General features: G+C 43.4%; 1 protein-coding gene across 12 annotated transcripts in view; it reads left to right on the forward strand.

The window, feature by feature from the left end:
• Nucleotides 1-12,239, forward strand: part of NAV2 (neuron navigator 2) — a 770,363-nt gene that overhangs the window by 479,922 nt on the left and 278,202 nt on the right. For all 12 annotated transcript variants that reach the window (XR_008620161.2, XM_063608132.1, XM_063608133.1 and 9 more), the window contains one exon: nucleotides 4,587-4,704. Coding sequence is in view for 11 of the 12 variants with exons in the window: in XM_063608132.1 (XP_063464202.1) it covers nucleotides 4,587-4,704 (118 nt within the window). In the remaining variant the exon portion in view is untranslated. The remainder of the gene's footprint in view (nucleotides 1-4,586; nucleotides 4,705-12,239) is intronic.

Consider the following 12,239-nt stretch of genomic DNA (forward strand, 5'->3'; position numbering starts at 1 on the left):
CTAGGAGGGAGGATCCTTTGTTCTATGAGTTCCACAAGCCTAGGTAGTAGAGCGGAATCCCATCTCTACCAAGGGGAGGAAGGGGAGGAAGGGGAGGGAATCAACAATGAGCTGGGCGTGATGGCACCATCTGTAGTCCCAGCTACTTGGGAGGCTGAAGCAGGATGATCATTTGAGTCAGGGAAGCTGGCTGAGTTCAAAGCTGCAGTGAGCTTTGATTACCCCACTGCACCCCAGCCTGGGAGACAGAGTGAGACCTTGACTCTTAAAAACAATTTTTTTAAGGGGGGGATGGTATAAAATAGATATAAAATTTACCATTTTTCACATATACAATTTAGTGGCATTAAGTACATTCATGTAACAAATGGTACATAACCATCACCATTATTTATCTCCAGAACTTTTTCAACATCCCAAACCAAAACTCTGTACCCATAAAACTTCCCTTTCCTCCCTCTGCTCAGACCCTTTTAACCCCTATTGTACTTTGTCTCTATGAATTTGATTCTTGTAGGTACCTCTGTAAGTGGAAACATGCAATATTGTCCTTTTGTATCTGGCTTATTTCACTTAGAATTACATTTTCAAGGTTCATTCATGTTGTAACATGTTTCAGAATTTCATTCCTTTTTCAGGCTGGAGTGCAATGATGCATGACGGCTCACTGCAGCCTTGACCTACAGGGCTCAGGTGATCCTCCCACGTCAGCCTCCTCAGTAGCTGTGACTATGGGCACGTGCCATCACACCTGGCTAATTTTTTGTGTTTTTTGTAGGGGGGGGGGTTTTCACCACATTGCCCAGGATGGTCTTGAACTCGTGGGCTCAAGTTTGCCTTTAATTCAGTGGGAAGTGGGGAGCCATTGATGATTTTTTGAACGGGTAATTAGATTAGAGCTGCGCCCTAGGAAAGTTCATTTGGCATTGGTGTGTAGGTAAATTAAAGTTGAGAGAAGAGCTCTTGTTTCAGAATGAGAAGTTCACTTTGGCAGAGCCGTTTCCAACCACTCTATCCTGTAGAAGTTCTTGTGAGTGTACCTGATACTTGTGTGGCCTCACCGTGGCTCTGTAATCGCAGTGTGTGTGTATGTGCACTTGTTGAAATAAGTTTAACCTTGGCTTCTTGCTGTGTTGTGCAAACTCACAAAGAAACCTAGTTGTAGAGACAGTACGTCTATTTTAAAGAACCTTAATCATCTAAGAAGGGATGAGCTGAGGCACAGCATCTCATTCCACTCAGCTGTGCCCTTGTTGATGTTCACTTCTCACTCAGCTGATGTTTTAGGTGCACGTGGCTTTAAACTGTAAACTTCATGGTCCCTCCCACGTGGCTGAGGAAATCCCTCCAGGGTTTGAGAGAGCAGTGTGGTGCATCCCCTAGTTAGGGAAGGAAGCCTTGCTTTATATACCAGCCTGGCCGGTTTCTGACTTGTTTTTCTTTTACACTGTGCCATACTTTGTTATTCCAGGTAGGGGATATTCCAGACTCTTGAAATTTGGCTGTGAGAAGGGGAAGAAATCCTTGAGTCATTTGTATCCTGGAGATTCAGGATGGAGGCTGTGGCTGATTTTGTTATGCCCATTTCATGAAGCTGTTAATAAAATTTTTTATTATTAACTTTTATTTACTGAACACTTAGCATGTGCCAGATTCTGTGACCTTTGTATGTATGAGCTCATTTCATCTTCATAATACCAATGATGTAGGTATCATTATCTTGCAAATGACAACACTTAGGCCAGAGGGCACAGAGGGAATTGATAGCATACAAGCTAAGATTAAAGCAACTCTGTCAGTTCCAGAGCACGCCTCTTTATTACCCTTCTCCCCAATTGCCTTCACTTCCTGAGCCCCAGCATGGATCAGGACAGGCACTTCCATGTAGTCCCACTCTGAGTCTTCACATCGACCTTCTGAAGCAGGCCTTATTGTACTCATTTTACAGGTGAGTAAACTGAAGCCCAGAAAAGTAGAGTCACTTATCTATCCAAAGGCATTCAGATAGCAAGGGAAAGAGCTAGGTTTGGGTTTTGATTACTTTTAAAATCTGGGACCAGGTGCGGTGGCTCACGCCTGTAATCCTAGCACTTGGGAGGCTGAGGTGGGCAGATCACAAGGCCAGGAATTAGAGACCAGCCTGGCCAACATGGTGAAGCCTCGTCTCTACTAAAAATACAAAAATTAGCCAAGCGTGGTGGCGTGCACCTGTAATCCCAGCTAGTTGGGAGGCTGAAGCAGGAGAATTTCTTGAACCTGGGAGGCAGAGGTTGCAGTGAGCCGAGATCACGCCACTGCACTCCAGGCTGAGTGACAGAACGAGACTCTGTCTTGGGAAAAAATAAATAAAAATAAAATAAAATAAATTCTTTCACTGAGAACATAATAGAGGCATGAACCTAGAGTCAGTAGGAGGGTGCCACGGAAGGGATGAATAACTCGATTAACATTCACATTTGTATTCAGAGAGGCATTGTAGGATGTCAAAGGGATTGTAAAATAGTTTAGTCTGGGCTCAAATCCTGGCTCTGCCACTTATTTGTGACCTTGGACAGGTTACTTTACCTTTCTGCTCTTCAGTTTTCTCCTCTGAAAAGTGGACACAATAATAACCTCTGCCACATAGAATGAGGATTGAATGAGTTAACATGTGTAAAATGTTTATGTCAGTGCCTGGCATGTAGTAGGCACTGTATGTTAGTTGGATTTATTAAGCTCCTTCTCTGCATAAGGCACTCTTTCAAAAGTGCTCTTGTAGGTACTTGGCATATGTCATTAAACAAAACATACCCAAATCCCTACTCTTGTGGAGCCTACAGAACCGGGACCTGAACCCATGTCTGCTTCTTTTCCTTTTAATGTTTATTTTCCTTCCTCTCTCCCTCTTAATAATTTTCTTTAATGATCTTTTAAATTTCAAGTTGGCTATTGTCATTACAAAGGTGATGGGGTCTACTTCCTGAGCCTTCTTTGTGCTTATAAAATTGAAAATACTCTTGCTTTACTGGATCGTTGGTCTCTGACAACTGGAGAGTCACGGGGAAGGAGACTAGCATGGATTTAAGGATTGGATCCTTGGGCTGTGTTGTGAAATAGAAGGGCACTGTGGGTGCACCTTTGCAGTGGAAGACAGAGCTTCTAGGTGGGTGGGTGGTGGACAGGTGCTACAGCTCTCATCTCTTCAGGAACCAGAAGATGCAGCTCCACCTCATCACTTCCTCGTATGAGGCCCTCATGGTCCCCAGGTGGAGTAGCCAGAGATGCTACCTCCTTAGAAGATCTCTGCTTGGCAAACCTGACCCCGGCTCCTGTTCCCATTCCAGGAGTGTTGCGGGGGGGGCGTGGTGGGGAGTCGGGGGGGATGACCATTGTGTGGGATTACACTGGGAAAGGCATTTGGAAGAACAGGATGGAGGGTGAGGATGAGATCATATGCTGCTCTGGGAGTCACATGGATCCTCGGAGCAGGCCTACTGGTTGAGGTAGAATGATCACCTTCATCATTTTGGTGGAGATATCATGGGATTAGTACTTGAGCCTGTTGTCACTAACCAGTTGAGGCAGGACATTCTCCTTTTGACCAATCATTTGTTCCTATCCATCTGAAAAAAAGAGGTGCTGATACCCTAAGGCCTACATGTTCACATATACACTGTTCTGCAAACTCACAAGTCCATGCATGGAACTTGGCACTCAAAATCAGAAGGTTTTTTGTTTTGTTTTTGGCTTTGATGGTTGGGGAGAAAATTTTCAGGCAAGAGTTTTCTTGTGCTTGTTGGCCTGTTTGGAAAGAAAATATTCTTCTTTCCTGACCATTCTGTGACCAGGAAGAGCAGGTCAGATATGTTCCCCAAGGGGGTCTGTTCTCTTGATTCCATGGGTCAGCCAGTCTTTGCCTTCTAAAATGCTGCACACAACAGTGTTGTGTTTAAATATGTTGGAATTTGCTGGGTTTTGTTCACAGAATCCCAACAGTGAAAATGATGCCTGGCTTTTAAATTAAACCGATTAAATTTGAGATTATTGTGAGGCCATAAATAACTTCACTCACACAAGAGTAATTGAAGGGGCTCTGTTTTCATACTTGGCTTCTTTTCAAGGGACCCAGGCTCCTGAGAACTCAGAATAGCTCAATAGCCCTCCTTACCCTGAAATGGCCCATTAAGAGATGCCTGTTGGGTGGTAACCTCCCCATACGTTTTCTCAATAAAGAGAAAAAGATGGGAAGGGGTGGGGGAGACTTTGCTTGCATCTAGAGTTGCAGCCTCTCAAAGCTGCAGCCTCTCAAAGCCGTCTGGAGCAGACTGTTTAGTTCTGTGTCCCCTGTCTCATTCAGCCCTCTGCATGTTTTGAAGCTTTCTTTAGTTTTTCCCTGAATCTTGACGGCAGTCCTCTCAATAGGCTAAGGCCCAGCTATGGTTAGCTGAATGCGTGATCAGCACAATGCACTGAATTTTAATGGTGCTGGCTGGCCCTGAAAGCTCACCAATGGGACAGTGGCCACTGTGCCGGCCCGAGCAGCTGCCTCAGACTCTGAGAGGGGATCCGACTGGCTTCCTAAAGTTGCCTGTTTGCTTTTTTTACAGATCTACACAGACTGGGCCAATCATTACCTAGCCAAATCCGGCCACAAGCGTCTCATCAAGGATCTCCAGCAAGATGTGACAGATGGCGTCCTCCTGGCCCAGATTATCCAGGTTGTGGGTAAGAGCAGATTTTACCTTGGGGGTAATGAGTTACAGTGGAGCCATCTCAAAAGGCCGGGGTGAGGGGAACAGAGCACTGAAATCTCTCAGAAGGCAGCTTTCTGTCTCATGTCTTGACAATTTATTTGATTTGTGTTTTGACTAAGTTGTATGAGTACCAGCTTGATTTTATGCTTTTCCTGTTAAGGTCACATACACAGAAATATCATCTTGATTCTCTTAGAAGAAAGGCTGGCCAAGGCCAGAGGGAAATGCTGGTGGTTTGGGGAAAAGGTGTTCTGCCCCACTTCTTGCCTCCCATTATCTTTCTGGCTCTCTCATTTCCCCCTTTGGATGGTACTTTTGTGGATTACTCTGGAAATATTTCCAAAAAAAAAAGTAACATGGGGCTGGTTTAATCCTGCCAACTCTACTTGGGTCTGACAAATCAAAGGCTAAGACTCCAGAGAGGATTAGATGGTCCTGGTTAATACTAGGGGAAGGGAACTTGAGCAGTGGAATTTGTCATGCCTTGGCCATGTGCTGGGAGGAGAGAGTTCCTCCAGTGAAGGCACGTGGGTGGATACTGGCCACAGCTTTGCCTTGGGCCTTAAGGTAACCACCCCATGGGCCTGACTGAGAGCCCAGAGCAGACCGAGGAGGCTTACAGGTCAATTGGACAGCGTTAGCCTGATTATTGTTACTGGTAGCCTTGGCCAAGGGAGAAGGTGCAAGGAGAGGACAGGGCCCAGCCTCTCTGGCGTGTTGTTGTGGAAAAGTTGCTTACCCTTCAAGTGTGAGAAGTAGTCTTTCATAGTTGGAGCTCTGCTCAAATCTGTGGAGTATGTACCTGAAAACACAGAAGGTTGGCCTTAGCTGAAACTTTTGGACTACTGCTGCCATTCAAAGAGAAAGGAGTTTGTTTTCCCTGTTGTCTTGTGATTGATTTCTTAGACTACCTGCCATTGATTCACCTCTTCTCCTTTTTCCTCCTCTCCCTGTATTAGTTTTCTGTTGCTGTATAACAAATTATCACAAACTTAGCCACTTAAAACAACATGTCTTTATTATCTCACAGCTTTTGTGCATCAGAACTCTAGGCATAGCTAGCTGGGTGCCTCTGCAAGGCTTCAGTCAAGCTGTTGCCCCGGGTTGCATTCTCATCTGGAGGCTTAACTGGGGAAGGGTTTGCTTCTATGTTCACTCAGTTTGTTGGCTGAACTAATTTTCTTGCTGTTATAAGACTGTGGGCCCTGGCTTCTTGGTGGCTGTCAGCTGGAGGCCACCATCACCTCCTAGAAGCTGCTCTCAGCTCCTTGCCACATGGGCCTCCCAATATCTGCCTGCTTCCTCAATGCCAGCATGGGAGAAAGCTTCTGGAACAAGTCTGCTAACAAGGTAGAATCTTACCTAATCTAACATAATCATGGGAATGGCATCTTACCAGCTTTGCCATAGTCTGTTGGTTAGAAGCAAGTCACAGGTCCCTACACTCAAAGGGGACAGGATGATACAAGGGCATGAATACCAAAGTGCAGACATCATTAGGGGTCGCTGTAAAGTCTGTCTGCCACATTCCTTTTTCCAATTCTTCCTCTTCCTCTTACTCTTCATCATTATTGTCCAAAGCTCTTTTAAAATTTCTCTCATTTTCTCAAAACCCTTTTGAAGTAAGTGGTATTCTCTCCATTTTACAGATGCAGAAATTGAGGCCTGGTGAAGCTTAGTAGTCCAATGTCACCTGACTAGTCGCCGTGGGAATTCTAACCCAGCCAGTCTGCTTCTAAAGCTTCTGTTCTTTGCTCTGCTGTATTATATTACTTTTTACTCCAGAGATGCTTAACTTAGTGCGGGGCCTTGTCCTCCTTCACTTTAGTAACCACTTATTGAGCACCAATGTGTTCCAGTTCTGTACTCCTTGCTAAGAATAAATAACAAATGTGGAAGGCTGAGACCTCAGAAGGGGTACCTTTTTTTTTTTTTTTTTTTTTTTTGGTAGGATGGTCATGGAAATACAACTTGCATCTGAGCTGGGATTTGAAGCCCACATCAGCAGAATCACATTATGCATGTGGGCCTACTTTGACTGAGTTTTGCAGCTGTGCAGAGTGTTTCTACCTGAAAACTTCCCAGGTTTTAGCACAGGCAGCAAGAGAGGGAATATAAAAAGGATCATACTGAGAGGTCTTACATTCATTCCAGCTCCATCCCTCCTGATTGTGGGATCAGCTCTGCTGCCTGTTTCTCCATCTTTAAAATGAGGATATTCATGCTTGTTTTATCTGATCTTACAGCAGTCTTATGAAATTCAAGTTAGGTATCAAATATGACATAAGTTTGAAACCTATGGCATGTTCCAGATAGCACTTGGCAGCAGCTACCTAGAAAGGTATGTATGGAAGGATGATGAGGTCTCAATATCTGTGTCAGTATGTTGTGATAGATTAGTCATGTCTGCCTCGGGCTCAGAAGAGGCAAATGGGAGTATGTATGTTGTGCATTTTCTAAACATAGTGCTATGAAAATGTAAGTTAGCAGTTTTATCATTGCTCAGGATGATGCTTCCCTGAATCTATTCAGATCAGATGAACTTCCCTAGACAGTGGCATCTTTAGGCCTAGGGTACTGGTCTGCAGTTCCAGAGACCCAAGTTAGCACCAGTTGTCCAGGCCACACCTGAGGCCACTAAATTGCTTCCCTAAACCCTCCACCCTCCAACACAGGATCGCTTTGTCCAGAGACTCCTCAAGTAAGGCTGGATATCAGCATGTGACTCTCTCACCAGACTGGCTGTGCTGGGGCTTGGAAACTCTGCTCTGTATGTAGAGAACAGGCTAAAAGGAGTGAGAAGACAGCAGTTGTAGGCATCTCCTGTGTGACTTCTTTCCTCAGTTGTCTATCAGCCAGCTCAGAGCATTTACTCTTAGATTGTCTGATGAACACAGGTCTCTTGGTGAGAGAGGGGAGAAGCATCTTCTGACTAGGATGCTGAACTATTGGCCATTTGAACACTTTGCTTTTCAAGTCCATGCTTTCCCCCATACATGCCCATTAAAAGAAAATGTAAAAATATATTTGTATGTGTACACATATTTAATATACACATATGTATGTATATATAGATATCCATATATCTATATATACATACATAAAATTTTCTACATAAAATTTTATATATATCTACATAAAATTTTCTACATAAAATTTTATATATATCTACATAAAATTTTCTACATAAAATTTTATATATATCTACATAAAATTTTCCCAGAATTGGAATCTTACTGACTTCATCTTATACTGGACAGAATTCTAGTGGCTATACTTGTTCTTTGACTGGCAAGCTCCTACTTATTCTTGAAAAGTGAGTTTCTCTTTGAGACCTTTCCTAGCTCCCCCACACAGAACCAGAGGGACCTCCCTCTATCATCCCACCAGCTGCTGTCTTGGGCCTGGGTCTTAGTTGTCTTCCTTTCTGGGTTCCCAACATTTAGCATGGTGCCTTGCATGCAGTGATGTTCACGAAAAGTTGAGAGGATTAGGAATAAGAATTTTATTCACTACCAGCCTGGGTTGGATTGTTTCCAATAGGTAGCCCGAATGTTTTCCCTTCTCAACATTTAGTACTCCACTAAACATTCCTCTAAATTGTATGTCACACCTTTCTACTTTCTAGGGATCTACCACAGCTCTCAACTGTCAGGTTTGGAAAGGACCTTTAAAAGCTCCGATCTGATGAATGAATTGCTTCTATAAAAAGTAGTCAACAACCTCTATTAATTACTTCCTGTGATGGGCAGCTTACTACCTTTTCAGGCACTAGTTCTAATGGTGTAGAGTTGGAATCCTTCAAAAGCTCTTTTCTTAGATTCAGACTGCTATAACAAAATACCAGACTGAGTGGCATATAAACAAAAGACATTTATTTCTTATGATTCTGGAGGCTGGAAGTCAAAGATCAAGGTGCTGGCAGATTCTATGTCTTGGGAGGGCCCACTTCCTCATTTGCAGACAGTCATCTTTTCACCGTGTCCTTCCATGGTGGAAGGCATGATCAAGCTCTCTTGGGCCTGTTTTATAAGGAAACTAATCCTGTTCATGAGATCTTTACCCTCATGACCTAATTATCTCCCAAAGGCCCCATCTCCAAACACCATTACATTAGGGATTAAACCTGAATATATGAATTTTGGGAGGATACAAACATTCAGACCACAGCAGCTCTTCTTTTATTAAGTCCTCCCCTTGGTAGTGTCATTCCCTGTAGGGCTACAAAGAATAATCCAATCTGGGGACAGTGTGAACATCAAAATCAATTGAAGACAACAGTGGATTATAGCCACTAAATAAAATAGGAATCCACAAGCCTATAATAATAAATAGATACATTTAAAAATAGATATATCAATGGAGGAGAAGAGAGGGCTGGACTCTACAGGAGAACGCTGACTGATAGAGGGAGTTGCAACCATCTGGTGAATGGGAGTTAAGGCAAGAATCATCAACGGATGCTGAAATCTAGAGGGGGAAATTTGAGGAGGAGCAGGATTTTCGCATAGTCTCAAAATATCTCTCTATTGATTGCTTATTAGCTGCAAGGGGAAACAAAGTAAGCACTAATTGGAGTATCCAGATCACATCATGACTAGGTGATCAAAATTACATCACTGGTGAGGGACAGATGGACGTCATGTGCTTCCTGAGGTGATACCCTGAGAAGAACACAGCATCAGTTATGCTATATTCCAGTCAGGGATGGAAAACCTGAAACTAATCATAAGGAATCTCAGACAAACCCAAATTGTGGAACATTCTATTAAAAAAAAACTGGGCTACATTGTTCAAAAATGTGAATGCTGTGGAAGACAAAGGCTGAGAAACTGTTCCAGGATGAAGGAGACTAAAGAGATGTGACAGCTAAATGCACTACGTGATCCTGAACTGCATCCTGTGCAGAGCAATAACATGGTCTAAAGGACATTTTTTACTCAATTGGCAAAACTGGAATGTTGGAATTAAATCAATGTTAAATTGCCAGAATTTATAGCTGTACCATGGAAGACAATATACTAGTTCTTTGGAAATAAACACTAAGCATAAGAAGCAAAGGGCATAATCTATGTGGCTTACTCTGAAATGGCTCAGAAGAAAGATGATATGTGTGCCTTACAGATAAAGGAGGGGAGGAGAGGGAGAAAGGAAAGGAGAATGGATGATGTATGTGGGAATTCTCTATACTATTCCTGTAACTTTTCTGTAAGTTTGAAGTTATATCAAAATGAAAAGTTAAAAAGAAAACATATCTAAATGAAGGCCTATCAAAATTTGTAGGCAGCAAGATTGTGCCTTTTAAGGGACAGCCGCTTTCTAGGCCCAGGAGGAGTGTAGTGATGATGGCATGGTTGAGGACCCACTCCATTATGGGTCAGGTGCTAAGACCCGACCTATGATGGAGTGGGGATGGTGGGAGGGTGTCAATCACAGAAAGGTTCCTCAAGGAACTTACCTATAAGCCAAGACTCCAGACTTTATTAAGAGTGAGACAGGCAAAGCAGTCAGGGAGGGCATTCCCAGCAGAGAAAATAGTGTGTAGAGAGGAGAGGAGAGCCAGAGGGCCAGCAAGGCAAAGTCGGGCAGGGCCACCAGGTATAAGGCAATGAATTCTGGGCTTTAGCCTAAGAACAAGGGCTAGTGGTTGAAGAGTTGATTTTTCAGGCTGAGAAGTAACATCTGATGTGTAACTTCAAGGAAAAACTTAAATGGTTTTTGTTTTGTTTTATTTTGAGACAGAGTCTCACTCTGTCACCCAGGCTGGAGTGCAGTGTTACGATCTTGGCTCACTGAGGCCTCTGCCTCCTGGGTTCAAGCAATTCTCCCACCTCAGCCTCCCCAGTAGCTGGGATTGTAGGCATACACCACCATGCCCAGCTAATTTTTGTATTTTTAGTAGAGACAGTGTTTTGCCATATTGGCTAGGCTGGTCTGGAACTCCTGGCCTCAAGTGATCTGCCCACCTCGGCTTCCCAAAGTGCTGGGATTATAGGTGTGAGCCACATGCCTGGCCTTAAATGCTTTTCACATGCGCTGTTCTTAAGTCTTCATCTATCCCAGACACCCCTGGAGCTGGGCTTCCTAGATGGTGGGATTGTTTGGGACTTTTCCGCCATCATCTTCTATAAGGCAGAAGAAAGTGGGCCTTTTGCTGCTGCTCTTTAGGAGCCTTCCTTTGGTGGCTAAGGTTGGATCTGTGTGTTCAGCGTCTTGTTAGTGTGATTATCTTTTTGAGTCATGAGCTTCCCCAAGTTGGCTGTTGCCTGCCAGCCCATCACAGTGGCATCTCTGTGAATTATTAAGAAGGTTTAAGAGGCCAGGATAAACAGCATGAATCAAGAGAGAGACAGGCCTCCCTCCTTTGCTTACGTTGCTGTCACACAGGGAGGATGCCAGAAGAGGTTGGAGCAAGGGAAGCAGGGAGGGAGAGAGAAGGGGTGGGAGAAAAGGGGATAAGAGTTGAGAGAGGAAGGAAAAGATGAACAAAGGAGGATTGGAGAAAAAGGGAGCAAAGAGAGAGAGAGAATTTCTTCTTAGAAGTGGGAAGACCTGATAGCAGCTTCTTTTCCACCACCATTTGGGCTGCCTCTGAACACAACCAGGAAATTCAGACAACATGTAGGACTATCCCTTCTTTCTGTTGATGATCTACTACCATTATGTGACCCTGGGTAAGTCATTTACCTTTCTGGGGAGCCAGTTTTTGTCTCTTCCCATTGGCAGGATTGTTAACTGCCAGGGATGATAAGTGCATAGATGCACAAGCTATGTTGAAATGTTCTGAATCCTTTAATGAAGTCTTTTGAAAAGTAATAAGCTTGATATCACTGTTCTTATTTTAAAAGTGCACTGATGCTTTCCAGTCACTAACTAGTCACCTTGCATGCAGGCAGGTTACTGCATTAGTGGGGCTAAGAAAGTCTTGAATACGCTGGGATAAATAACCATTGGCACTTAAGGATGCCAGTTTTAATCACAGATGAGGACTTTGGGGATAAGTGCCTTTGTTTCTTTGATTATCTGCTTTTGGGATGCAGCCAAAGACCCCCTGCCCTGAGTTACTAAATTCAGCTTTGAAGACCAAGCTCTTCCTTCTTACCAGCAGAATCAGAGCTGCTATTAGCACTCTAATTATTTATGACAACCATAGGAATTCCTGGGAATTTAAGTAAAGGAGAAGTATTTCAAGTATATGAAACTGGAAACTAGGAGGCCCAAAACTCATTTTGTAATTTTATTAATTATTTATTTTGAGATTGGATTAGTCATTTGATTCATCTCTTCCCGTGTACTCTTTAGAGTGGTTATATTTAGGCTTTACCCCATCAGTTTATTTTGACTTTTGTAAAATGGAAGTATTAGGCTTGTAAGAGCCATGATATTTAAATTCAAAGAGCACCTGACTGGGTTTAGGTGACAGACCATGAAAAGGAATTAGATGAGAAATTAGACCAAGCCCTTTGGTTTCATTATTCAGGTGGCATATAAAGAATCTTTAAAGTG

Source organism: Pan paniscus, chromosome 9 (genome assembly GCF_029289425.2).
Source record: "Pan paniscus chromosome 9, NHGRI_mPanPan1-v2.0_pri, whole genome shotgun sequence".
Taxonomy (NCBI): Eukaryota; Metazoa; Chordata; class Mammalia; order Primates; family Hominidae; genus Pan; species Pan paniscus.